We start from the raw sequence: 24,921 nt of genomic DNA, 5'->3' as shown, positions 1-24,921 counted from the left end.
TGCACAGTCATGTACATAGCCAGGTACATCACCAGGTGCACAGTCATGTACATAGCCAGGTACACAACCAGGTGCACAGTCATGTACATAGCCAGGTGCATAGCCAGGTACATCACCAGGTGCACAGTCATGTACATAGCCAGGTGCAGAGTCAGGTACACAACCAGGTACACAGCGGTAGTTTTGGTATTTATAAAAGGGCGGTAAATGAGGACACGGGTTCCTCACACGGACAGAGCGCTCTCCGCGGTGCTGAACATCACATCGAAAAAAACAAGGAACGAATCACAGAATGAATAACGGGATAATTTAAAAGAAGGAAAAAGAAAAGGAACCGATTGATGGGGAAATAATGAATAAAAATGAAGGTTTAACGGCTCACGGAGTGGGAAGGTGGGAAGGAAGGAATGAGGAACGAATACCGAGGACGACTGTGGAGGAAGGAATGAGGAATGAATAACGAGGGCGACTCTGGAGGAAGGAATGAGTGACCGGGAGCGCGGGTTCAGCGTGCTCCGATCCGTGCCGGGTTTTGATCGAGACGCCCGAGAGCCTCCTCACTCTATTGTCCCTCTTCGTCCCTCTCGCGGCCCCTCTCCTCCCCTCCTCATCCCCATGCCTCCTCCTTCTCCGAGCCGTGATTTCGAGGGAGCAGCGGTGCTTGATCTTTTTGACGTCATCATTACCATCGTCGTCATCATCATCATTTCCAAACTCCCAGCTCGCTCTGATTCCTTCATCGCCATCGAACGGCTTCATTCCCATTATTATTCGCTCTTTCATCGTTATCATCCTCACAATCCTCTCGGCTCACTCCCTCATCCCTCCCCATGAGGGCCTCCCCGCCCAGCTCGCGGGTCTTTCTTTAATTCGGACACCGAACTCGGACCTCCTCACGTTATCCCCTTTTCATATCTCTCACACAGTCTTCTTCTTCCTCTTCTTCTTCTTCTTCTTCATATTAATCTCTTCTTAATCTTCTTCTTCATATTAATCTTCTTCTTCTTCTTCCTCGCAATCGGTGCACATCCACCCTCCGCACCCGAACCCTTCCGATTTCCCCCTCTCTCGATCATCGCCTCTCCCGGCATGGCCTCCCCTCTGGGCCTACGCGGACCCTCGATCCGGCCACCCGGACCGGCCCCGGACTCTGGCGCCTCGCCCGGGCGGGGTCCGGAGCTGCCCGACCTGAGCCACCTGACCGAGGAGGAGCGGAAGATCATCCTGGGTGTGATGGAGAGGCAGCGCCAGGAGGAGGAGAAGGAACAGGCGATGCTCAAGTAAACCGATCCTTCTTTATTCCCCTTCCATTCAGCTCCGGGCGGACCCGGGCCGAGAGCGTGTCCACTAGTGAGACGTGGCTCGGGGCGGACCCGGGCCGAGAGCGTGTCCACTAGTGAGACGTGGCTCGGGGCGGACCCGGGCCGAGAGCGTGTCCACTAGTGAGACGTGGCTCGGGGCGGACCCGGGCCGAGAGCGTGTCCACTAGTGAGACGTGGCTCGGGACTGACCCGGGCCGAGAGCGTGTCCACGAGTGAGACGTGGTTCGGGACTGACCCGGGCCGAGAGCGTGTCCACGAGTGAGACGTGGCTCGGGGCGGACCCGGGCCGAGAGCGTGTCCACTAGTGAGACGTGGCTCGGGGCGGACCCGGGCCGAGAGCGTGTCCACTAGTGAGACGTGGCTCGGGGCGGACCCGGGCCGAGAGCGTGTCCACTAGTGAGACGTGGCTCGGGACTGACCCGGGCCGAGAGCGTGTCCACGAGTGAGACGTGGTTCGGGACTGACCCGGGCCGAGAGCGTGTCCACTAGTGAGACGTGGCTCGGGGCGGACCCGGGCCGAGAGCGTGTCCACTAGTGAGACGTGGCTCGGGGCGGACCCGGGCCGAGAGCGGTCCCACCTGCGGGAATCTTGGATACGTCGGCTCACCTGGTCATGTAATGCAAGTGGTCGCACTTTGTCGGTATCTTGGGCAGGTCAGCTCAATTAGTCGGCTAAAGCAGGTGGTGACACCTTGGTCACCTGTCACCTGTCGCAGGTGGTTGAACCTTGCTGAATCTCAGGAAAGTCAACTCGTTTGGTCGCCTAATACAGGTGCTAGCACAACAGAGCGGCCGCGTTATGGGGAAACCTGTGTGGATTCGGTTTGGAGGAAGCAAAGCTTTGGTAAAAGATGGAGGATAAAGAGCGACCGTGGAAGCAAAACGATTCCATCTGCCGAATCGTTCCCTTTAGCACTGAAGATAGCCAGCTTATAATGCTGAGTGTGTAACGCTTCTGATCTAACGGTAGGATACCCTTACCCGCTCGATTGGTCCTACATGAGTGGGAGCACCTGTTTGCTGAGCTGCACGTATACCATTTTGTAGACCTGAAAGCAAATTGTACCCGTCGGACATCTTTGGGTACGGTACACGAACAGACATACTGGCTCGTTTCCTTCATGTTCTGATCAATTATTTCTCATAGTGCGATGGTGCTTTAATTGCAGGATTTGAGCATTCATGATATATATATATATATATATATATATATATATATATATATATATATATATATATATATATATATATATATATATATATATATATATATATATATATATATATATGTGTTGACAATATAAATAGTATTAAACATAGGATTGTGGCGTCAACACAATTGGGACATTAAAGGTAGGATTGGTGCATTAACTCTAGGATTGGTGCGTTAAAGGTAGAATTCTTATGTTAACAATATAATTGGTTTGTTTAAAAAGGTAGAATTGCTATGTTTAAAAATGTACAGTGGTGTGTTTAAAAATGTAGAATTGGTATATTTAAAAATATAGAATTGGTGTGTTTAAAAATGTAAAATTGGTGTATTTAAAAATGTGGAATTGGTATATTTTAAAATGTAGAATTGGTGTGTTTAAAAATGTAAAATTGGTATGTTAACTGGAGAATTGATATATTAAAAAATGTAGAATTGGTGTGTTTTAAAATGTAGAATTGGTGTGTTTAAAAATGTGGAATTTGTATGTTAACTGTAGAATTGGTGTGTTTGAAAATGTACAATTCTCATGTTAACTATAAAATTGGTGTGTTTAAAAAGGTAGAATTCTTCTGTTAACTACAGAATTGGTGTTTAAAAAGGTAGAATTATTATGTTAACTTTCGAATTGGTGTGTTTAAAAAGGTAGAATTGATTTGTTTAAAATGGTAGAATTGGTATGTTAGCTTTGGAATTGGTGTGTTTAAAATGGTAGAATTGGTATGTTAACTTTGGAATTGGAATGTTTAAAAAAGTAAAAGTGGTACATTTACTGTAGGATTGGTTTGTTAAATGTAGCATTGGTACATGCAAGGTAGATTTGGTGCACTAACTATAGAATTGGTGTGTTTAAAAATGTAGTATTGGTATATTTAAATATGTAGAATTGGTATGTTTAAAAATGTAGAATTGGTGTGTTTAAAAATGTAGAATTGGTATGTTAACTGGAGAATTTGTGTGTTTAAAAATGTAGAATTAGTATGTTAACTGGAGAATTGGTATGTTTAAAAATGTAGAATTGGTATGTTTACTATAGAATTGGTATATTTTAAAATGTAGAATTGGTGTGTTAACTGGAGAATTGGTATGTTTAAAAATGTAGAATTGGTATATTAAAAAAGTTAGAATTGGTATGTTTAAAAATGTAGAATTGGTATGTGAATTGGAGAAATGGTATGTTTACTATAGAATTGGTATATTTTAAAATGTAGAATTGGTATGTCAACTGGAGAATTGGTATGTTAAAAAATGTAGAATTGGTATGTTAACTATAGAATTGGTATATTTAAAAATGTAGAATTGGTATGTTTACTATAGAATTGGTATATTTAAAAATGTGGATTTGGTATGTAAAAAATTTAGAATTGTTATTTAAAAAAAGCTAGAATTGGTATGTTAACTGGAGAATTGGTGTGTTAACTGGAGAATTGGTATGTTTAAAAAGGTAGAATTGGTGTGTTTAAAAAGGCAGAATTCTTATGTTGACGATAGAATTGGTGTGTTTAAAAAGGTAGAATTCTTATGTTAAATATAGAATTGGTGTGTTTAAAAAGGCAGAATTCTTATGTTGACGATAGAATTGGTGTGTTTAAAAAGGTAGAATTCTTATGTTAACTATAGAATTGGTGTGTTTAAAAATGTAGAATTGGTATGTTAACTATAGAATTGGTGTGTTTAAAAATGTAGAATTCTTATGTTAACTATAGAATTCGTGTGTTTAAAAAGGTAGAATTGATTTGTTTGAAATGGTAGAATTGGTGTGTTTAAAAAGGTAGAATTCTTATGTTAATGATAGAATTCATGTGTTTAATAAGGTAGAATTGGTATGTTAACAATGGAATTGGTGTGTTTAAAAAGGTAGATTGTTCATGATATAATTTGTCTTAAAAAAGGTAGAATTCATGTGTTTTAGAAACATAGAATTGGTATGTTAACTGTGGAGTTGGTATGTTTGCTTTGGAATTGGTGTGTTTAAAAAGGTATAATTGGTGTGTTAACGATCGAATTGGAATGTTACTGTAGGATTGGTTTATTAAATGTAGCATTGGTACATGTGAGGCAGATTTGATGCACTAACTATAGAATTGTTATGTTAAAGATGGGATTGGTATGTCTAAAAAGGTATAATTTTTGTGTTAACTAAAGAATCTGTACGTTAAAGATGGAATTGGTACGTCTAAAAAAGTATAATTGTTGCGTTAACTATAGAATTGGTACGTTAAAGATGGAGTTGGTACGTCCAAAAAGGTATAGTTGCTGTGTTAAAGGTAGAATTGGTGTGTTAAAAATGGAATTTGTGCAGTAAATGTAGAATCGGTATATAAAAGATGGAATTGGTGTTTCTAAAAAGGTATAATTGCTGTGTTAAAGGTAGAATTGGTGTGTTAAAGACAGAAGTGGTGCGTTAATAGTAGAAATAGTGTGTTAAAGGTAGAAGTGGTGTGTTAATAGTAGAAATGGTGTGTTAAAGGTAAGATTTGTCCACTTAAGGTAGAATATGAGTGTTAACAGTGAGATTGGTGTGTTATCAGTAGAATTCGAGATTTTTACAATGAAGTATGAATGCTCACGAGGACATCCGCACATGTGCTGTGTGTGCGCTTTCAGTGACTCGGTTCTGTTCATCCAGACACTTTTAACCTGCCATTGCTAGCACAGAATCTGCTTATTCAAATCGTCTTTTAAACATTATTTTCATCATTTAAACGAAAGAGTGGCAATTTCAAGATGGTTAACCATAATTGATTTGTTCCTGAATGCAAATTGGACTCCAGGAATACAGGAACATGAGGAATATCCGTGGATGAGGTGTTAAGTTCCGATAATTTCCTGTTAATACAAGCGAGCAGCTGCAAGGGATATATAAAACACACACACACCCAGTATAATTTGTCTTGTGACCCCAGAACCAAACAAACCGTATACTGTACTGTATTTATAATAACCACCAGAGTCCCTGCAGCTCTCCCCCCCCCCCCCGCACCCCCCATCACCCCCTCCCAACATGATTAATAGTTAAAATCATCATTTTTAGCTTACCATGTACTTTCACAAGACCCAGATATGTCATACCCACCAGTGTTCATAAACACCAAATCCAGATACGGTGTCTTCCTCAGGGAAGTCTACCTGATACACTCAGCTCCCATGTAACCATAGCCGGCACAAGCTTTGTGTATTTTCACATCGTGAAGTTGTCCTTTGCTGGGTTGTGATAACTTGATAATGACGCACAACATCATCTTTCCAATTTGTCGACGTCCATTAAATAAATCACCAAGCCTGACATAAAAAAAAAACATTGAAATTTACCCTAAACAAGGCTGAGAGCCACTAGATGTGAAAGGCGAAAGAGGAAAAAACTGGCAAAACCTTCACCTAGTCCTGAAACAAGGAAACCTCTTCGCAAGAGGGGGTAACTAGGCCAGGCAGCAAAATGAATTTTCCCACCCCCATTGGGTGGTTTTTTTTTTTTGGAGACACCATCTCTGTACTGCATGGCCATTGGTTCCCAAAGGGAGCTCATCCGCCCTTTGTCAGGTGGTGTTTTTAGTCCTGGCAGAGAGTCACAGCCACCCTCCCCACTAGCAAAGCCAGTGAGGGTTGTCAGTTTAGTCAACCCGACCATGCAGCAGGTATCACTGGGTTACACGTTACCTGTGGCAGACCCAAAATACTGACCTGTCTAGAATATGCCATGTTCAAAGCCCATTCACTGGTAGCGATCCGTCGGAGGTTTGTGTAGCACATGCCTGTCCACTCGGGCCTTGCACCGACCCACATAGTCGGGGCAGAATGGGCAACTGCCCGTTCGGTGGGCTGAGAATTTTCTTCAAGTAGCTCCTTGTGCAGACGCACAGCCCTTCCTCTCAGGTATTTTTTCCAAGTGTTTTTGGGTTCTTTTAGAAGCTTTGTGAGGCATTTCATGAAACAGTATTTATCTCGGACACGCGATATACTTTATAGTGTAATGAGAACACCGCCATTTTTTATGGGTTTCTGCGCATGTGCACCGAGCATTCTGGAACGGATTACGTCATTTTGAAAGTCACGTATTGGTGTGTTAACAGTAGAATTAGTGTGTTCAACACAGGCAGTTGCTCTGAAACAACTGCCTTCTCTTCCTGGAAAGCAAACCCAACTGGAGGCAATCTCAGGTCCTTCCAGAAAGTCCGCAACAGGTCTCAGGGGTTCCAGAAAATATCATCTGTCCAACGTCATGATTTAACTTTCAAACTCGTCTCCCTCCTCTCAAATCTGGTGACATCTTCTTAACTCTATCTCTGGTGTGTGCTCCCCTTCCTTCCCTTCCCTCATTTCAAACGGCACCACAGCCGACTCTGCTCGTGAGAAAGCCGAATGGCTCGATTCTGTTTGCTTCCAAATGTCATCCCCCCAACCCCCCTCTCTGTACCCACCCGATCCACTCACACACAACTGCTCCTGGACTCTGTGTCTTTTCAACCTGAGAAGGTGGAGAAGGTTCTTTCAACCCTCAAGTCTGACTCCGCTACTGAACCGGACATCATCAGCTCACATGTCCTAAAAAACCTGCTCTGATGCTCTTGCACTTCCTGTCCTCTCTTTTCACCCTATTATTTGCCATAGGTCTTCTTCCATCTGCTTGGAAATCCACCAAACAATACCCCATTACACAAACAAGGTACAAAACTCGATGCCTTTAACTACAGACCAATCAGCTTGCTCCTAATCATCAGCAACATCATGGAATCCATTATCACAGTTGATATAAAATCCTTCCTTTTCTCCAACACCCTTTCATCTCAGATCACCACTTTGGATTCAGACCAGGTCACTCCACCTTGGACATGCTGCTTCTACTCACCAAACAATGGATGGAGACCCTCAATCTTTGACATGAGATTAGGATCGTTTCTCTGGACACATCTCATGCTTTTGATGCAGTCTGGCATCGTGCCTTACTCTCCAAACTCTGCCTATGGAATCCAAGACTAACTCCACATGTGGACTACTGACTTCCTCCACTCTTGCAGCCAACACGTGGCTCTACATGAAATCCTTTCATCTCCTCTTCCTGTCAAGGCTGGAGTGCCCCCAAGGCAGTGTTTTGGGCCCAGTCCTGTTCCCGATCTTCATCAATGATCTCTCTGACTCTATGGAAAATCCTCTTTATCTATTTGCTGATGACTCCACTCTCTGCCGTGACCATCCCTCATCCTTCAGCCAGGAAGGCCACAGCCTCTTCCCTCTCTTCAGACTTTGACAAAATTACAAGCTGGTAAAACACTTGGAATATGTTTTGTCAATCCTGACAAATCTCACACTCTCACTATCTCTCTCTAAAAGGACCGTCCGGAACCCCTCCTATCTACTGTCTTAACAATCCTCTCAAAGAAGATCAGCCATGATCTTTCTTGGGGCAAACCACGTTTCAAAGTTGGCCTCCAAAGCCAGACTTGACATCCTCCGTCATACAAAGCCCTTCTTTGGCACACCGAAACTCCTTTCCACCTTGAAGGCCTTCATCCACAACTTCTGTCGTACTGCTCTCCTACCCGGGCTGGAGCCCCTGCCTCACATATTGCCCAGCTCAACACCGTCGTAGAAGCCAAGGCATTCAAGATTATTGGAATCTCCCACGGCTAAGCTGAGTCTATGGTCCGATCACTTGCCCATTGCAAACAGGTCGGTGGTCTCTCTGTCGTATACCGCCTCCTCTCTGGCCTTGCGCCCTCTGCTCTTTCCGTGCTTTGTCCCCTCCAGGTTTCTGCAGCGCACACACGGTACACCATCAACCCCCTTCTGGTGAAACTACCTAAATCCAATATTACTGTTCACATCCACTCAATCTTTCCTTTAATTTCATTTTGTTTATTATTTTGCAGGTACATCATCAGTACGTACATTGCGCCCCTGCAGGATTGCTAAAAAGTGAACGAAATCACTATCAAGTAGCTCTCCGGGAATCGAGTAGTTCCTCTTCTTTTTTTTTTTATTCCCACCTGTGTGACGAACTTCCACATTCTCTTCAATCCCATTCTTACCTCCAGGTCTTCAAGACAGCCATTCACCACCATCTCAGATCATCGCCCATCCAAAACCATGATCTTTTAGACCATCGTTAACAACCCTCCAATCCCTCCTCCATCTAAATTCCCAGTTTTCCTATTCTGAAAGTTTTCTTCTGTATCTATCTTGTCCACCCCATTCCTCCCCACACCCATTTTGTATCCAAGTCTCCCTATATATTTTTTTTCTTTCAACTCTGCTGTTGGTGTTTCCCCTCTCTTTGTACTGTTCTGTTGCATCCTTATCCATTCAGTGTTCTCGCTCTTCCATGAGCCTCAACTCTGGGTACAAAAAACAGAGAATGAAGGATTGGTATGCCAAAGGTAGAATTGGTGTATTGTGTGTTAACAGTATAATTGGTGTTAAAGGGTGTGTCAGCAGTAGATTTGGAGTGTTCACGGTAGGATTGCATGGTGGGTTAATTGTAGGATTGATGTGTAACTATCACGAGCATGTATGCTGATCCTGCCACGTAGATTTCCCACTGACACCACTTTTGGGGTCATGTGACCAACCGTCTGAATACCGCTGGGCTTTGTCAGTTCGCGCTTTCTGTGGACCCCACACACGATGCCAACATTGTTGGTTGTACATCCCAGGGAGTCTGTGCCTGCTAACCGTGACCTTGTTTGTGAAGTGGTGTGCAGGTGCATCTTTTTCTATGCAGCTTGCTTTGTGACCATGGTCTCGGCCTAGTGCCTCTCGGGTAGTGAAGGAGCATTGTTGTGCTAATCATGTGATAACCCCTCTCATGAGCTTCAAAACTGCTAACTATGCGAAGTGCAGGGTCACAGGGTAAGATAGGCATACACCGCAACAGCGTCGTGTCTTTTCGTGTATCGTGATTGTCCTGACCATGGTGCACTTTGGGTAAAAGCATTCCTCAGCTGTAGTTCTCCAGCAACCTTCCGAGCAGGTCGCCATGTTTAAGGGTGTGCTCGTAGGAGAGTTGTTTGTGTCGTCTGCAAGGAAGGCCAATGTAGCTGAACATCCTACGGTACATTTAGAATAGACGAGGCCATTGTGCACCGGTACCCTGCTCCACTTCTATATTCCTTCCACGATCGCTGCTGGGAAGAGCATTGGCAAACCGTGCTGTGTACTTACCGGCCGGTGCCCACTTCGGTGGAGCTGCTGCTCAGCGACGGGCACGTCCGTGTTTGTGCAATTGTGAAAGGTTTCATCTTCTGATATTTTTTATCGATAAACCGCAAACTATCATGTCCAACAAGATGGTGCAGAGAGGTACGCGCTCACCCTTGAGCCGACTGCTCTGGCGTCGATTCACAATCCAATGGAACAAGAAATCGGATTGCTGTTCCGCAGGCCGTCAGGTCAGGTCAGGTATGGGAGCATGCACCGGAGCAGCGCGTCGCTGCGTCCACTTTCCGCCGGTCCACTCCAGGGACCTCCGTTTGGCCGTCCCCCAGGCAGATGCCTGGCTCATCCCAATCTCCTTGAGATGCCGATTATTGTCAGATGAACCCGATGAGATCTGTGACTTGCTACAGGTACCAAGTCCACCTCTGTTGGCATTGCCACCCTGAAACATTAATTTTTGTTTTTTCAGATGATGATGTTGAAAGAGATCCTGTGACATTTATAAAACCGTTCACTTCTTCAACACCCTGGCCACCGACACGTGTCTGGAATGTAGCTTTTCTTGCGGTTTTGTTCACTGACGGACGTGGTTCATAGCGATCGCTCTGCAATCGATTAATCAGCCAAACCTGAAACAAAAAGGCAAAGACCCTTACACCAAACATATCCTGAGAACTAGATCCTGATGGACAAAACACCATACTGAGAGCGTGGAACACACCCTAGTAACCTTTTGACCCATTGTTGCCGCACCTGGAAGCAAGTGCAGATTCCTTTGATCTTTGATTCCTGCTTCTCCTCATCGGTAATGGCCTTTCGTGGTGGAAGTCTCCACGAGTCGAGAGAATCTCGGTCTCTGCACCAGCCCCCTGGTGGGGTACTGATGGCCTCAGCCTGGACTACAGTGGGCGCTGCCAGTTTTCGGAGGTCTTTCAGGACGGAGCTATCCATCCATCCATCCATTGGGACCATACTCTGTACAGAGCGTTGGTGCTGTCCAAGTGGTCTCCTGAGCTGTAGGGCACAATCCTGGACAGGTCACCACTCCGACGCAGGATACTCGAATTGCTCAATCATCCCAGCGAGCTGGTACTCATTTTGTCGATCTCAGAAGGATGACAGGCTGAATCAACTCCACCTGGTATTAATTCAACAGCCAAGCAGGATTTGAACTCAGGATCCCAGAATCCCAAGCCTGCCACCCTAACCATTAAGTCAACACCAGGCATGACAGACATATGATGTTGTTGGTGAATCTCCACTTGACATCTTTGAGGGATCCAGCTCTGTTCTTTTTGGTCCGCGTCTGGTCTGAGGGTCGTGTCCATTCCTCCTTCAGACATCTTAGTGGCTTTGTACAATGTGTTTGTCCTTCATTTCCGGTTCAGTCAGCCTCGGGTGGTTATAAGTCGATTGAAGGATTTTGATCTCGTACCACATCCCAGGAGGTGGTCGCAGTTTTGTCGCACCGAGTGCGTGCCTCAGGGGTCACCTCTGGACTGCCACCTGCACGTACCTGATGGCTGTCACGCAGGAATTTGGAATTTCTTCAGGATGCCAGCACAAAACATCCTGTGGGATCTATCACGTCCATCGGCAATGTTGCTGGCAGACGGGACACCCCGGCTTGACGTCCGTCCGAGGGGCCACCTGCTTTTCAATGCGACAAATCTTCCCACGTGACACCGATCGGACAGATTTGTAGTCTGCTTGGGAATCGAACGCAGACTCTCGTTTACCCGTGCACCATCGTGTGGGTCAGATTTGCCGAGTCGAAGCGAGTCTGTTCTCTTCGGCTGTGAAAATGGAGAGCTTGGCCACTTGTGCATCTCTTTTAACTTTAACTTCATTGTGTTTTCCTCTTGATTGTCTTTTCAAAATCCCTTTGAACATCTTTTGCTGAAGAATCCTTCCAGCACCGACAGGTCCCGGGGTGAGCCCAGCTGCACTTGGGATTCCGGTGCGTTCCGGTGAAGGTGTTGGAGGTTCACCTGAACAACCGAGCGTTCATGGCTGCGGTTTACCTCGACGGCCAAACTCGTGAACGGATGCTCGTCGGACAGCGTCCAGGGGTCTTCCCGTGGTTCGAGTGGGGCCGGGCCCTCTACCAGCACCGTGCGGTTTTAGGTTTTGATGCGACGTCTCTCTCCCTCGGCTTTGTGCATACACACCTCCCTTTTGCTATTATTAGTTTGTTATTTGCACACAGTTGAGGTTGTGTCAAGCTTTATCAAGTACGGTGTTATGGAAATTCGTGGGATTGTTGTTAATTGACAGCGTTGCTGGCACCTCCCTCAGATGATTCATTCTGATGCCTATTACAGGAGCAAAGCTGCGAAGCAAATTAATTTTCACATTTGCTTTTATAAACACCTCCGAGTGAGTTGTGTTCCCATGTTTAAAAAAGAAAAAAGAAAAAAAAAACCAACAAAGCCACAAAATTGCGCATCTAGCGCTCCGCCTCTCCTCCCTGCATTGATGAGTCATTGTCGATGAGTTTCTCCAACTTCAATGTGATTGGTCAATCCGCTCATTTCTATGCTAATGATATGCTGAGGCTGGAAAAATTGATTTGTCTTTGCTTGACTTCTCCTCTTTGTTCGTTTCTCTTTCCACTTCTGCATTTGATTGTATTCTAACGTCCTCTTGTCGCCTCCATCACCGTCGGCGCATGGAGGTTGTTTTCATCCCAGTCTCTTTGGCTGTCTGTCTGTCTGTCTGTCTGTCTGTCTGTCTGTCTGTCTGAGCAGGAAATGTTAAAAAGTTGTGGACTAATCGGGATGAAATTTTGCAGGCAGCTTGGGTGTGCGACAAGGATGAATGATTCAATTTTGGTGAAGATCTGGATTCAGATGCAGCCTATCAGTCGGATATAAATCATGAACTTGTTCAGTGCGGCATATGCGCTCTTCCGAGTACTCTTCTACTTATTCCTCCTTTTATATATATATATATATATATATTTTTTTTTTTTTTCTGGTATAAAGGTGTTTGACACCGTTGCCTTAATGGTGTCCTTCCGTATCGCTGATCACGGCTGCTCGTGAGGCGGTGACGGGTTTCTCTGCACATCTGCACAACTTTTGATCGTGAGGTGCTCGAATGCACAAGTACTGTATTTATTTGTTTCCTTGATCTTGTATTCAGTGTTTGGTACTTTATTTATTCGCCTGTTGAGTGATTTGTTTCGAGTTGCGTCGCCTTGTATTCCCTTCAATCTCTTGATCCCGGCATCACCTTCCTTTGATCCCACTTCCTTGTACACCAGGTTGTCACGTTGTCCGTGATCGGGGACTTTGCCGTCGATTGCTATCCCTCGAACCGATTGACTCGGATGGCCGAGTGACCGACCTCTGCTCATACTACATATAGTTCCAGGCATTATATGACAAATAAGGACTGAACCTCACACAAATTGCAACAGAAAATCTGATAACTGTTCATTACTCATAAATGTGTCCTCTATAACATATAAAAAGTTCGAATGAATCCAAGTGGTGGAAATTATTTTTTCCTGGAACTCCTGCAGGAGTTCCTGGGGAGCTGGTGGTAAGTCAGTTTGGACAGGGATGAGCCCCCCATAACTTTGTTTCCATCCCCAGTCTGGCGGCAGGAGTTCATCCACGGTTCCCTTCCACTGCTGCACCTGGTAGTACACGCGGAGACTGTGGTACTTTGCTGCTGCAGAGGTAGGTGGTAGGCTCTGTGGCTGTGCATAAGAAGTTCTAGTAGCCACCTTCTCACAAAAGTGCTTGTGTCGCAGTTAGTTGAGTCCCTCCCCAGGATTACCATTGTTCAGGCAGACCAAAGCATTCTCTCCTGCTGTCACAACATCTGCTGTGGAAGCTGACGGTGTGTCAAACACTGTAGCTTGCTCACGGAAGTCATCACTGGTTGTGAATTTCTTGAGGGCGGCTCATTTACCAATGCCATACAGGCCGGGATGTAGTATCACACCCAAGGATCGCGTGGATGAAGAGAATGTGAGTGCACACACTGAGACCCAGTTGCTGCTTGAGAGCCTCGATGTTCCAGACACGTGGGTTCTTTGTGCTCTTCTTTGGCTCAGGTTGGAAGAGGAGGTCATGTGACTCGAGCTTGGTATGGTAGCTAAGGAGCATGAGCAGATCTGTATAATCACCGATGAGCACAGTGTTTGTTGTGGTTGAAGACTCCACTGCTTTCCGCAGTATGAGGAGATCAGCATCACCTGAAGCATGACACGTCTGACAGTTCTTCTTCTGCAGTTGGCCACTGAGAATGTTGATGAACTGTTGCTTGTTTGTGTTGTTTGCGAGGAACTCGTCTTTCTTCATTGTAACAGGCATGCCCTCGTCAAAAGTCACGGTAATATCATGTCTCATGTAAAACAAAGTTTCTGGGAGATTGTGGATAGCACTGAACCCTTTGTGTGGACATCAGACAAGCAGACGTGCAAAAATGCATTATTTTAACACGGGCGGCAATGGAGAAAAATGCCATCACCGATTTCAGTACTTTTCAATAGTTTCCACCACTTGGATTCCTTAGGACTTTTGATATGTTATACAGGACATATTTATGAGAATAAACCAATTTAAAGAGTTTCTGATGCAATTTGTGTGAGGTCATGTCATATAATGCCTGTACTAATATGATAGACGTCGGCGTTTGGTACTGTTAGTGCATTCTGAAATCCCGATGAACATTTATATAATAAATAGTTCACCAAAGCACCTTACTTAAATCGACACTTGTTGAACACCATAAACTGCCGGTTTCATTAACGTAATTATTTGGTACACCCAGGATGTGTGTTTTTTATCTCCATTTCTCACCACTTATCTTCCCACATAGATGCCTCCACCAGCAGTTTGAGAGTTATAAGGAGCAGATCAAGCAGATCGGCGAGGAGAGTCGGAAGCAGCAGGGAGATGGCAAAGACGATGCGCCGACGTGTGGCATCTGCAGAAAGACCAAGTTTGCGGACGGCTGCGGACACCTCTGCTCATATTGTCAGACCAAGTTCTGCGCCCGGTGTGGCGGGCGCGTCACGCTGCGGTCTAACAAGGTGCCCCCGACCGTCTGGTCCACCTCGTTCTGTCTTGCAAGAGGAAACGATGACGGCACGATGAGTTGTTTTGAAGGGGGTGAAATGTTTGTAGACATACACAAAATGGAGACGGAAAACACGAGGCTCGGACAGCCTAATGACCGATCTCTGCCCACACACGCTTAGCACGTAGACTTTTATCCCGATGGATTAAGACTCCTCTTTGTCACAGTTCTCTATTATACACCAACCTTTTGTGCTTTCTGTCACCTTGCTTGGCCGGTCCTCGTTTACCCTACTGTAGGTGTACAAACTTCCTTTTGGTGTTTCGCTTCTCCCTGACCTGATTTGTAGTCACGAAGTGTTCCGTATAATAATCTGGGGGTAAGATCCTATCTGTCTGCTCTGTTTTTCGGTTGAAATTGCCCGCTTTACCATCAGCCAGAGAGCTGTCTGGTGCGGATGTTCAGGATGGTCAACATGGGTGGAGAGGGGTTGGGGGAGGGGTGATCTTAACCCACCTTGCTCTACTGTTGTATTATTTTCTACACTGATGAGACGAATAGGTCGGGATCTGATTAAATTTGAGTGCTACCTAAACACTACCCATGCACAAACCGTCTGGTGTGAACTACACGTTGTCAGAATAACAAGGATGTAATCCATGCTTCTCATGATCTCATGATGTCCGGTTATCAGCGTATTGGCTGCTGGAACCCCACTCCCTTCCCACCCCCCCTCCCACCCCAACCCCCTCCCCTCGACACAAACTGACCAATTGTTTTGTTTTGGGTGATGTACCGGTTTCTTGTGTTTGTTTGTTTTTTCACACATGGTCGAGGCTCTTGGAAAAGCTAGGACACAGAACAGACCAGGACACAACATAATAAAGGGGAAACGGTCAAACAAGTTTTCCCATTTCTGCTCTGTGCAGGTAACGATGAGGTGTAGGGGAGAACCCAAGGGGTGGACAAGATGGATACATAAGCCAAATTTTGGGAGAGGTGGGGGTAGTGTAACAGGTGTAGAAAAGATCATGGCATTAGGTGGGGGATGATTTGAGATGGTGGTGAACAGCTGTCTTGAAGACCAGGAGAGAAGAATGATATCGAAGCTGTTGTGGTGGGTGGTTACACAGGTGGGAAAAGAGAGGAATAAATGAGTGGAGATGAGCAGTGGTTCTGGATTTAGGCAGTTTCACTCAGAGGGGGTTTCTGGTGGACCACGTGTGTCCTGCAGATACTTGGGGGGGGGGGCAGCAAGAGTAAGGAGAGGGCAGAGGGTGCAAGACCAGAAATGAGGCGGAGAAAGACAGAGACCACCGACCTGTCGGCGACGGTGAAGTGGTATGTCCATAGACTCAGCTTCATCGCGAGAGATTCCAACAACCTTGAAAGCCTTGGTTTCCACGGCGTTAACCGGACAAGGTTTGAGGCAGGGGCGCCAGCCCCGAGGGGAGAGCAGGACTCCATCGAACTGCGGATGAAAGCCTTGTCGGTGGATAGGTACTCAGGTGTGCCAAGGAAGGACTTTGCATGACGGAGGATGCCCAGTCGGCGTCTGGCTTTGGAGGCCAATTTTGAAATGTGGTTTGCTCAAGAACGCTCATGACTTAGAGTGAGACCCAAGAGTTTGAGTGACTGAATCTCTTGAGAGGGTTGTTGGGAGGGTTTGTGGCACTGTCCTTTGGGGGAGATGAGGGAGGATATAGAGATACGGATTGATCTTCGGATTGAAAGACATATTCCGAGTGTTTGACAAGTTTGTGATTTATGTTGGTCTGAGGAGAGGGAAGAGGCTGCTGCCTGTCGGTGAAAAAGGATGAGGGATGTCGCAGCAGCGAGTGGAGTCATCAGCAAAGAGATAAAGAAGATTTCTCTAGAGATTTTCAAGGGTTCTCCATCCTTGACAGGGAGAGGAGATGAAAGGGTTCCATTGAGAGGCACACATTGTCTACGAGTGGAGGAGGTCAGTAATCCAAGAGTGGAGTTGGCCTTCAATCGCATCGACAGACAGTTTGGAGAGCAGGGCAGGATGCCAGACTCTATCGAAAGCTTGAGATATGTCCAGAGAGACGGCCCTGATCTCATGTCTGATATTGAGGGCCTCCATCCATTGTTGCGAGAGTAGAAGCAGCATGTCCAAGGTCGAGTGACCAGATCTGAATCCGAATTGATCTGAGATGAGACCATAAGGTCCACAGAGAAGCTTGCCATAGGTATAACATGAAAAGCCATGGCATTGGGAGACCACAGGTGTACCTCCACATAAAGAGGTCAAAATAAGACATTGGACAAATTAAATCAGTAAGTGGGATTCGAGCCTGGAGATTGAGGGCCAATGAGGCCAAGTCCTCAGTGAGGAACACCAAACAGGTCATCAAGTTATCTTTTGCTGAACGTCATTCATGTTCTTCTAAATTTGCTGACTTTGTTCATTCACGTGAATACATTTTTAGTAACGTCGTCGAAAAGCTTATTCGCTCGGCTTTCCTTTGCTCGTTAAGGGACCTTGTGGCCGACTGAGCCTGATGAGATTCTCTTCGACAAACACACTCATTGGATCGACATGGTGGGTCCACATGTGGGTTGTTGTCGGCGTGTAATTAAATTATGTCTCACCAATAAGACTAATTTGCTTGAGCATCAGTAAACAAGTTACATCAATAGTGAATGATTAAACCTCCTGGAGATCCTTGTTTTTTAATGGCTACCGGCTACCTGTGAATGGCCAACGGACACTTTCACAACCGGTTTTGTTCGTTTGAACCCTTGGAGGCAGAATTTCTGTTGGTTATCTCGTTACGTGACGAACACTTTCCCGGTGGACGCACCACAAAGCAGGGAGAAAGGACGGAGTCTTTCCTATTGTTTGTGAATTTACGAGTTCCACCTTGTGAGCAGAAACCTATCGCTGATCATTATTACTACAGTTCTAATTAACTGCATTCATTAATTCAGTTGTTTAGAATCTCCTTTTCATTGCAATCCATTGTAATAATTTTCTCGCCGTTTAATTAGCCTTACTGATCTTTACTGATGCATTTCTTTGCTCAACAATTTGTATTTTTATGAAGTTTATTTCTCTCCACCCCCATCTCTTTTATCCCTTACCAATCTTCATCTGTCCTTCTGCCTTTTGTCCTTCTTACTTCCCCTCCTGCCCCTGCCTCGCGTGGATGGCTGGCGGGACCAGGAAGATAAAGTGGTCAGCCTAAACCTCTGCTAAAACCATTCTTCCTTACCCCGTTCCGTGGCCAACTCAAACCCGAGCTCTGATTTGTTTCACTTCATGTTAATGATATACTCCATGACTTTTCACTTTTTCCGTGACTCCAATTTCTTCTTCCATTTCATTTTTTTGCTCCGTCCAAAATCTTGAATGCTTTCCTCTGATGTCCATGTTTAAAGCACACACTTTATGCCCTCCACCCCACACTTTATGCCCTCCACCCCACACTTTATGCCCTCCACCCCACACTTTATGCCCTCCAGCCGACACTTTGTGACCTCAACCCTATACTTTGTGGGCTCAAGCCTATACTTTGTGGGCTCAAGCCCACACTTTATGCCCTCCAGCCCACACTTTATGCCCTCAACCCTATACTTTGTGGGCTCAAGCCCACACTTTATGCCCTCAAGCCCACACTTTATGCCCTCAACCCTATACTTTGTGGGCTCAAGCCCACACTTTATGCCCTCCAGCCCACACTTTATGTCCTCAACCCTATACTTTGTGGGCTCAAGCCCACACTTTATGCCCTCAAGCCCACACTTTATGCCTTCAACCCTATACTTTGTGGGCTCAAGCCAACACTTTATGCCCTCAAGCCCACACTTTGTGCCCTCAAGCCCACACTTTGTATCCTGAAGCCCACACTTTATGCCGTCCACCCCACACTCTGTGCCCTCAAGCCCACACTTTGTACCCTCAAGCCCACACTTTGTGCCCTCAAGCCCACACTTTGTACCCTCAAGCCCACACTTTGTACCCTCAAGCCCACACTTTGTACCCTCAAGCCCACACTTTGTACCCTCAAGCCCACACTTTGCACCCTCAAGCCCACACTCTGTGCCCTCAAGCCCACACTTTGTACCCTCAAGCCCACACTTTATGCCCTCAAGCCCACACTTTATGCCCTCAAGCCCACACTTTGTGCCCTCAAGCCCACACTTTATGCCCTCAAGCCCACACTTTGTGCCCTCAAGCCCACACTTTATGCCCTCAAGCCCACACTTTATGTCCTCAAGCCCACACTCTGTGCCCTCAAGCCCACACTCTGTGCCCTCAAGCCCACACTTTATGCCCTCAAGCCCACACTTTGTGCCCTCAAGCCCACATTTTGTGCCCTCAAGCCCACATTTTGTGCCCTCAAGCCCACACTTTGTACCCTCAAGCCCACACTTTGTGCCTTCAAGCCCACACTTTACGCCATCCACCCCACACAATGTGCCCTCAAGCCCACACTCTGTGCCCTCAAGCCCACACTTTGTACCCTCAAGCCCACACTTTGTGCCTTCAAGCCCACACTTTGTACCCTCAAGCCCACACTTTATGCCCTTCACCCCACACTTTGTGCCATCAAACCCACACTTTATGCTGTCCACCCCACACTCTATGCCCTCAAGCCCACACTTTGTGCCTTCAAGCCCACACTTTGTGCCTTCAAGCCCACACTTTGTGCCTACAAGCCCACACTTTGTGCCCTCAAGCCCACACTTTGTACCCTCAAGCCCACACTTTGTGCCTTCAAGCCCACACTGTGCCCTCAAACCCACACTTTACGCCATCCACCCCACACTATGTGCCCTCAAGCCCACACTCTGTGCCCTCAAGCCCACACTTTGTACCCTCAAGCCCACACTTTGTGCCTTCAAGCCCACACTTTGTACCCTCAAGCCCACACTTTATGCCCTTCACCCCACACTTTGTGCCATCAAACCCACACTTTATGCTGTCCACCCCACACTCTATGCCCTCAAGCCCACACGTTGTGCCCTCAAGCCCACACTTTGTGCCTTCAAGCCCACACTTTGTGCCCTCAAGCCCACACTTTATGCCCTCAAGCCCACACTTTGTGCCTTCAAGCCCACACTCTGTGCCCTCAAGCCCACACTTTGTACCCTCAAGCCCACACTTTGTACCCTCAAGCCCACACTTTATGCCCTTCACTCCACACTTTGTGCCCTCAAGCCCACACTTTGTGCCCTCAAGCCCATACTTTGTGCCCTCCAGCCCACACTTTGTGCCCTCCAGCCCACACTTTGTGCCCTCCAGCCCACACTTTGTGCCCTCAAGTCCACACTTTGTGACTTCAAGCCCACACTTTATGTCCCTCAACCCTCTACTTTATGCCCTCAAGCCCACACTTTGTACCCTCAACCCTATACTTTGTGCCCTCAGGCCCACACTTTATGCCCTCAAGCCCACACTTTGTGCCCTCAACCCTATACTTTGTGCCCTCATGCCCACACTTTGTGCGCTCAAGTCCACACTTTGTGCCATCAAGCCCACACTTTATGCCCTCAAGCCCACACTTTGGGCTCTCAGAACTGTACTTTGTGTCCATGAAACTGCACCCTGTGCCCTGGAAACCGCACCCTGTGCCCTGGAAACCGCACCCTGTGCCCTGGAAACCGCACCCTGTGCCCTGGAAACCGCACCCTGTGCCCTGGAAACCGCACCCTGTGCCCTGGAAACCGCACCCTGTGCCCTGGAAACCGCACCCTGTGCCCTGGACACTGCACCCTGTGCCATGGAAACCGCACCCTGTGCCACGGAAATTGCACCCTGTGCCCTCGATACCGCTCCTTGTACCCTCGAAACCGCTCCTTGTGGCCCTCGAAACCGCTCTTTGTGTCCCTCGAAACCGCTCCTTGTGTCTCTCGAAACCGCTCCTTGTGTCCCTCGAAACCGCTCCTTGTGGCCCTCGAAACCGCTCCTTGTGGCCCTCGAAACCGCTCCTTGTGGCCCTCGAAACCGCTCCTTGTGGCCCTCAAAACCGCTCCTGTGGCCCTTGAAACCGCTCCTTGTGGCCCTTGAAACCGCTCCTTGTGGCCCTCGAAACCGCTCCTTGTGGCCCTCGAAACCGCTCCTTGTGGCCCTCGAAACCGCTCCTTGTGGCCCTCGAAACCGCTCTTTGTGTCCCTCGAAACCGCTCCTTGTGTCTCTCGAAACCGCTCCTTGTGTCCCTCGAAACCTCTCCTTGTGGCCCTCGAAACCGCTCCTTGTGGCCCTTGAAACCGCTCCTTGTGGCCCTCGAAACCGCTCCTTGTGGCCCTCGAAACCGCTCCTTGTGGCCCTCGAAACCGCTCCTTGTGGCCCTCGAAACCGCTCCTTGTGGCCCTCGAAACCGCTCCTTGTGGCCCTCGAAACCTCTCCTTGTGGCCCTCGAAACCGCTCCTTGTGCCCCTCAAAACCGCTCCTTGTGCCCCTCGAAACCGCTCCTTGTGCCCCTCGAAACCGCTCCTTGTGCCCCTCGAAACCGCTCCTTGTGCCCTCAAACCCGAGCGCCATGTCCTCGGAACCCGAGCGTCGTGTCCTTGAAACCACAATTTGCATCCTCAAATACGAATGCAAAAATCCGGACTTCCTCTGCAACGTTCCAGGTCTGAAACTTGCTCTTTCTGCCTGTGAACCCCGCACAGCCAGTCTCTGAAACCCCGTTGTTACACCTCTGAATCCTGCCTTGACTAATCCTTTGGTTCCTTTAACTACTTGTGAAACCCGCTCTGCCGGCGTCTGAAGCTCGACCCTTTACTGGTCCATTGTCTATCTTACATTCGTGGCCACCATGTGCTTCATCTTACTCCCCATTGTCTTCTTTCCATTTTGGGTTTTGTGCAGAATGTGTATAACACTGTAATAAAGTTAATATCCATGCAGTAAGTAAAGTTTTTATTTATTTACTTATTGTTTTTGAGGTTACACCTGAACTCTCCAGTATTTTACACCTGTAGTTCATGTTTCCATTCCATTATACTTCCTTTGGAGGCTCTTGTCGTTTGTACACTCATTGAACTTGAGTTTATACCTGTTTGGAGATATTTTATTCATACAATGCTTTAACAGGTTGATAGTACAGGTGATAAATGGAAATATTTTGTGATGTCGTTTTGTTGGTTTATCATGCCAAATGCCAGTCCACCGGCCTCAACCCTGCTGCTCCACTCTTTTTTTTTTTTAAACTTGTTTGGACTTGGAATCACCTTGAACTGGAGACGCAAAATTGGGTTGATCACATGACGTGACGCGTGTTGTCGGTGGCACAAGAAATTGATGAAGTTCCAAACGGCCTTCCAGGGTTGGACAGAGTCAAACATGCAATAGCATGTTAAAAATCACACGTGATGTGTGAACGGACGCCGTAGAACTTATTGCGGTCACGTGATGCCCCGTAGTCTTTCACAGTCAACGCCTGCACCTCCCAGATGAAGACCACTTCACGGTCGAAACGTCGGACCTGAGCTTTGCTTACCGGATAGCTATACTAGTTTGTGATGCCTTCAGTTTTTAATCGGGTGCCTTCGTGATGAGGATAGCTAGCCATTCTGGTTTTAGGGAGAATATTTTTGAGCACAATAAACTCTACCCAGAGCTTTCTCTGGAAAGTTACGCACACGCAAGTCTGCTTCACCGCGGAATGCTTGTCTTGAGCTTGTCTGAAGTTGTCCACCTTTGAGACCTTGTAGCGACAGAGTGTATAGGTTGCAGATTTTGAAACAATTCTACCATCAAGGATAACTGGGTCACCACTTCAAGATCTTAGGTTTTGACCCTGTTATGTTCTTGTAGTCAGGACTGTGAGGGTTGTAAAAGTCCCTGTGGCAGTGAGCAATACGGAGGAGTCGCTGGAGGTCTGGATCTTTTCTGCTGGTGGCATTCCCCAAGTTTTTAAACCCATGGTGTAGGACATTCAAGCAATGCTGGAGTTCCATCCATTCCACCAAACGGGGCAGCACTGACACTGCAATGTCCCCCTGTCGTGGCATGAAGACAAAAAGCAGACATTCAAGGTGTCTTCCATCCATACAATCCTCAGATCCCAAACTAGCTGAGCAGATTAGTAATGATATTTCATAATCCATTAGCCATTGTCATGTTGTCCTTTTCTTTGCACGCTGAATAGAGTAATTTATGCCTTAATACTTATAACCTAAGTCACCTGTATCTATGTTTTTTTTCCATGATGGCCTCAGATGTTGGACAAATCCAGTGTTGGCTTCCACTCTTGAAGTAAATGCCTCGCAAGGGAATGTCTTTCAAATACAAACACCTCCTTTCTTTCCTTCCTTGTTTGTTTGATTCCTTTCAGATCATGTGGGTGTGTAACCTCTGTCGCAAGCAACAAGAAATCTTAATAAAATCCGGCGCCTGGTATCCTGCGGGTTCGGGTCCTCAGTCTCTGGGCCCGGCCTCGGCCCCCTCGGATGGTGCGCTGAGCGACACTGCGACCGGCCGTGTCCGCTCCCTCTCACAGAGTCCTCTGGGAAACGGTGCGCCCAGGATCGGAGGCCCCGGAGTGTCCAGGGCTCGACAGCCTGAGCGTCCGGCGGCGAACGCGCTCGGGGGGAGAGGACAGACGGGCAGCCAGAGAGCCCGCAGCGAACCTCCGGGAGAGAGGTGAGAAACGTGAAGCCGAAAGTGCAGTTGGTCCTCGATGTCTGAGTGAACAGGTGCAGTAATCTTAACTCGTACTTGTGGGTGAAAGGGAGCGACCGTGACTCCGCTTACAGCTACACGTCATAATTATTGAGGTGCACGAAGTCTGGAAAAGCCGTGAACATGCTCGGTGACAAAGACGGAGCCATTTGTCCCTTGTTCGCACGGCGTCGCAGGTGTGCTGCTCCTCACAATTCCATCGCTGACACACCCTGAGTGAGCGACGTTCTCTCCAGTGACCGTGAAAGCGTTTCAATTTCACTATTTTACTTTCAAACCAGCTCTTTGGAGATGGGAATGCACGAAAAGATCCCTCAAATAATTGCTGCAGAACTTCAAATGCCTCGGTTGGTAGTTGGAGCTCAACTTTCCCACAAACGAGAGATTTGGTGAAGGTGTCAGGTGAGGTTACCTGGATAAAGAGGGCATTTTTAGAATACAAATTTAAACCTGTGTAGTTGTTTTTGTCACGAAGTTTAAAGCTAGAGAAGCATGTTAGTGTGCAAGCTGGTATTGAGATGTTTCAATGATGGTGATAATGATAAACTTATCCTATAAATCCATCCGATGAACGGCACTTCAGCCGGTATATGTGTTTGGACATATAGTTCGGTATCCTGAACATTTTTTTTCCATTTGAAACTGCCCTTCTGTCCTGTCAGGCAGAGAATTTAGGGGTACTGACCATCTAACCAGGACCGAGGATGTTGTGTGTACATGTTGTACATGTTGCCCCACCTTGCATGCCTCGGTTGCAGTCTGGGTCAGAAACGTAACTGTCCATTTGTAAACGCAGTACCACCTGCTATACTGGTTACCGTAGCAACAATCGGCCTGGCTTTATAAGCCTCTTTTATTGGCAAATCGCGAGCCCATGCCCTGGGGAAAGAAATCAATCCGTGGACATGTTTCTCACTCCCTGGCCGTCACCTCTGGTGAGAGATACCTTTTTTAAGAGGTAAATGCAGGTAAAACTTAGTGCATGTACTTCGGTCCCAAGATCAAAGTACACGGTTGAAAAATTACACATGCACATTGGCCCTAAAGATGAAGCTTGTGGCTAGCTAGTCCGCAAGGGTAGAATGAATGATCACAGCATAAACTTTGGGGAGCGCTGGCCTTGAATGAAGGCACCTCTTTAATATAACGAAGGATGTACACCTCAGCCCCACGGCCAAAGTCCACAGTCCAACCGAGCTTGTTGAACTCGTATCCAGTGCATGTAGGTGTTTCAGCCTGAAGGCCGAAGCACACGGTCAAACAAACGCATACATTGCAGTCCACAGGGACGTAGTGCGTGGTCATACAATAACTGGGATCCTTTGGTTGTGGCATACCATATTGCTGCAGTGCCTTTTTTTTTAATATAAAAGATCAAACATTTTAACAGAGCTTGGGAAGTGCACTGTGACTGCACAGCCAAAGTACACAGTCCAACAGACCTGTTCCATGAGCACACACATGCACTACAGCATGAAGGCCAAAGCACGTGGTCAACTGAACACGTGTACTCTAACCCAATGGGCCAGAGTGCACGGTTGAAC

At 47.0% G+C, this 24,921-nt stretch overlaps 1 protein-coding gene across 7 annotated transcripts in view; it reads left to right on the top strand.

Annotated features, from left to right (window-relative positions):
• Positions 1-385: 385 nt before the first annotated feature.
• The window catches only part of LOC147009122 (regulating synaptic membrane exocytosis protein 2-like), a 111,993-nt gene continuing 87,457 nt past the window's right edge, over positions 386-24,921 (top strand). For 4 of the 7 annotated variants that reach the window (XM_085862689.1, XM_085862686.1, XM_085862688.1 and 1 more), the window contains exons 1-3: positions 388-1,280; positions 14,521-14,734; positions 23,031-23,338. In XM_085862689.1, coding sequence (XP_085718815.1) covers positions 1,090-1,280; positions 14,521-14,734; positions 23,031-23,338 — 713 coding nt within the window. In that variant the 5' untranslated portion in view covers positions 388-1,089. Of the gene's footprint in view, positions 1,281-14,520; positions 14,735-14,769; positions 17,924-23,030; positions 23,339-24,921 lie in introns of those variants that run through there. The other 3 variants (XM_085862684.1, XM_085862683.1, XM_085862690.1) reach the window with 3 other exon arrangements.

Source organism: Eptatretus burgeri, chromosome 17, assembly GCF_056783735.1.
Source record: "Eptatretus burgeri isolate ZD-2024b chromosome 17, Ebu_testis_v1, whole genome shotgun sequence".
Taxonomy (NCBI): Eukaryota; Metazoa; Chordata; class Myxini; order Myxiniformes; family Myxinidae; genus Eptatretus; species Eptatretus burgeri.
The sequence above is the reverse complement of the archived record's forward strand: the minus strand, read 5'-3'. Positions and strand labels throughout refer to the sequence as shown.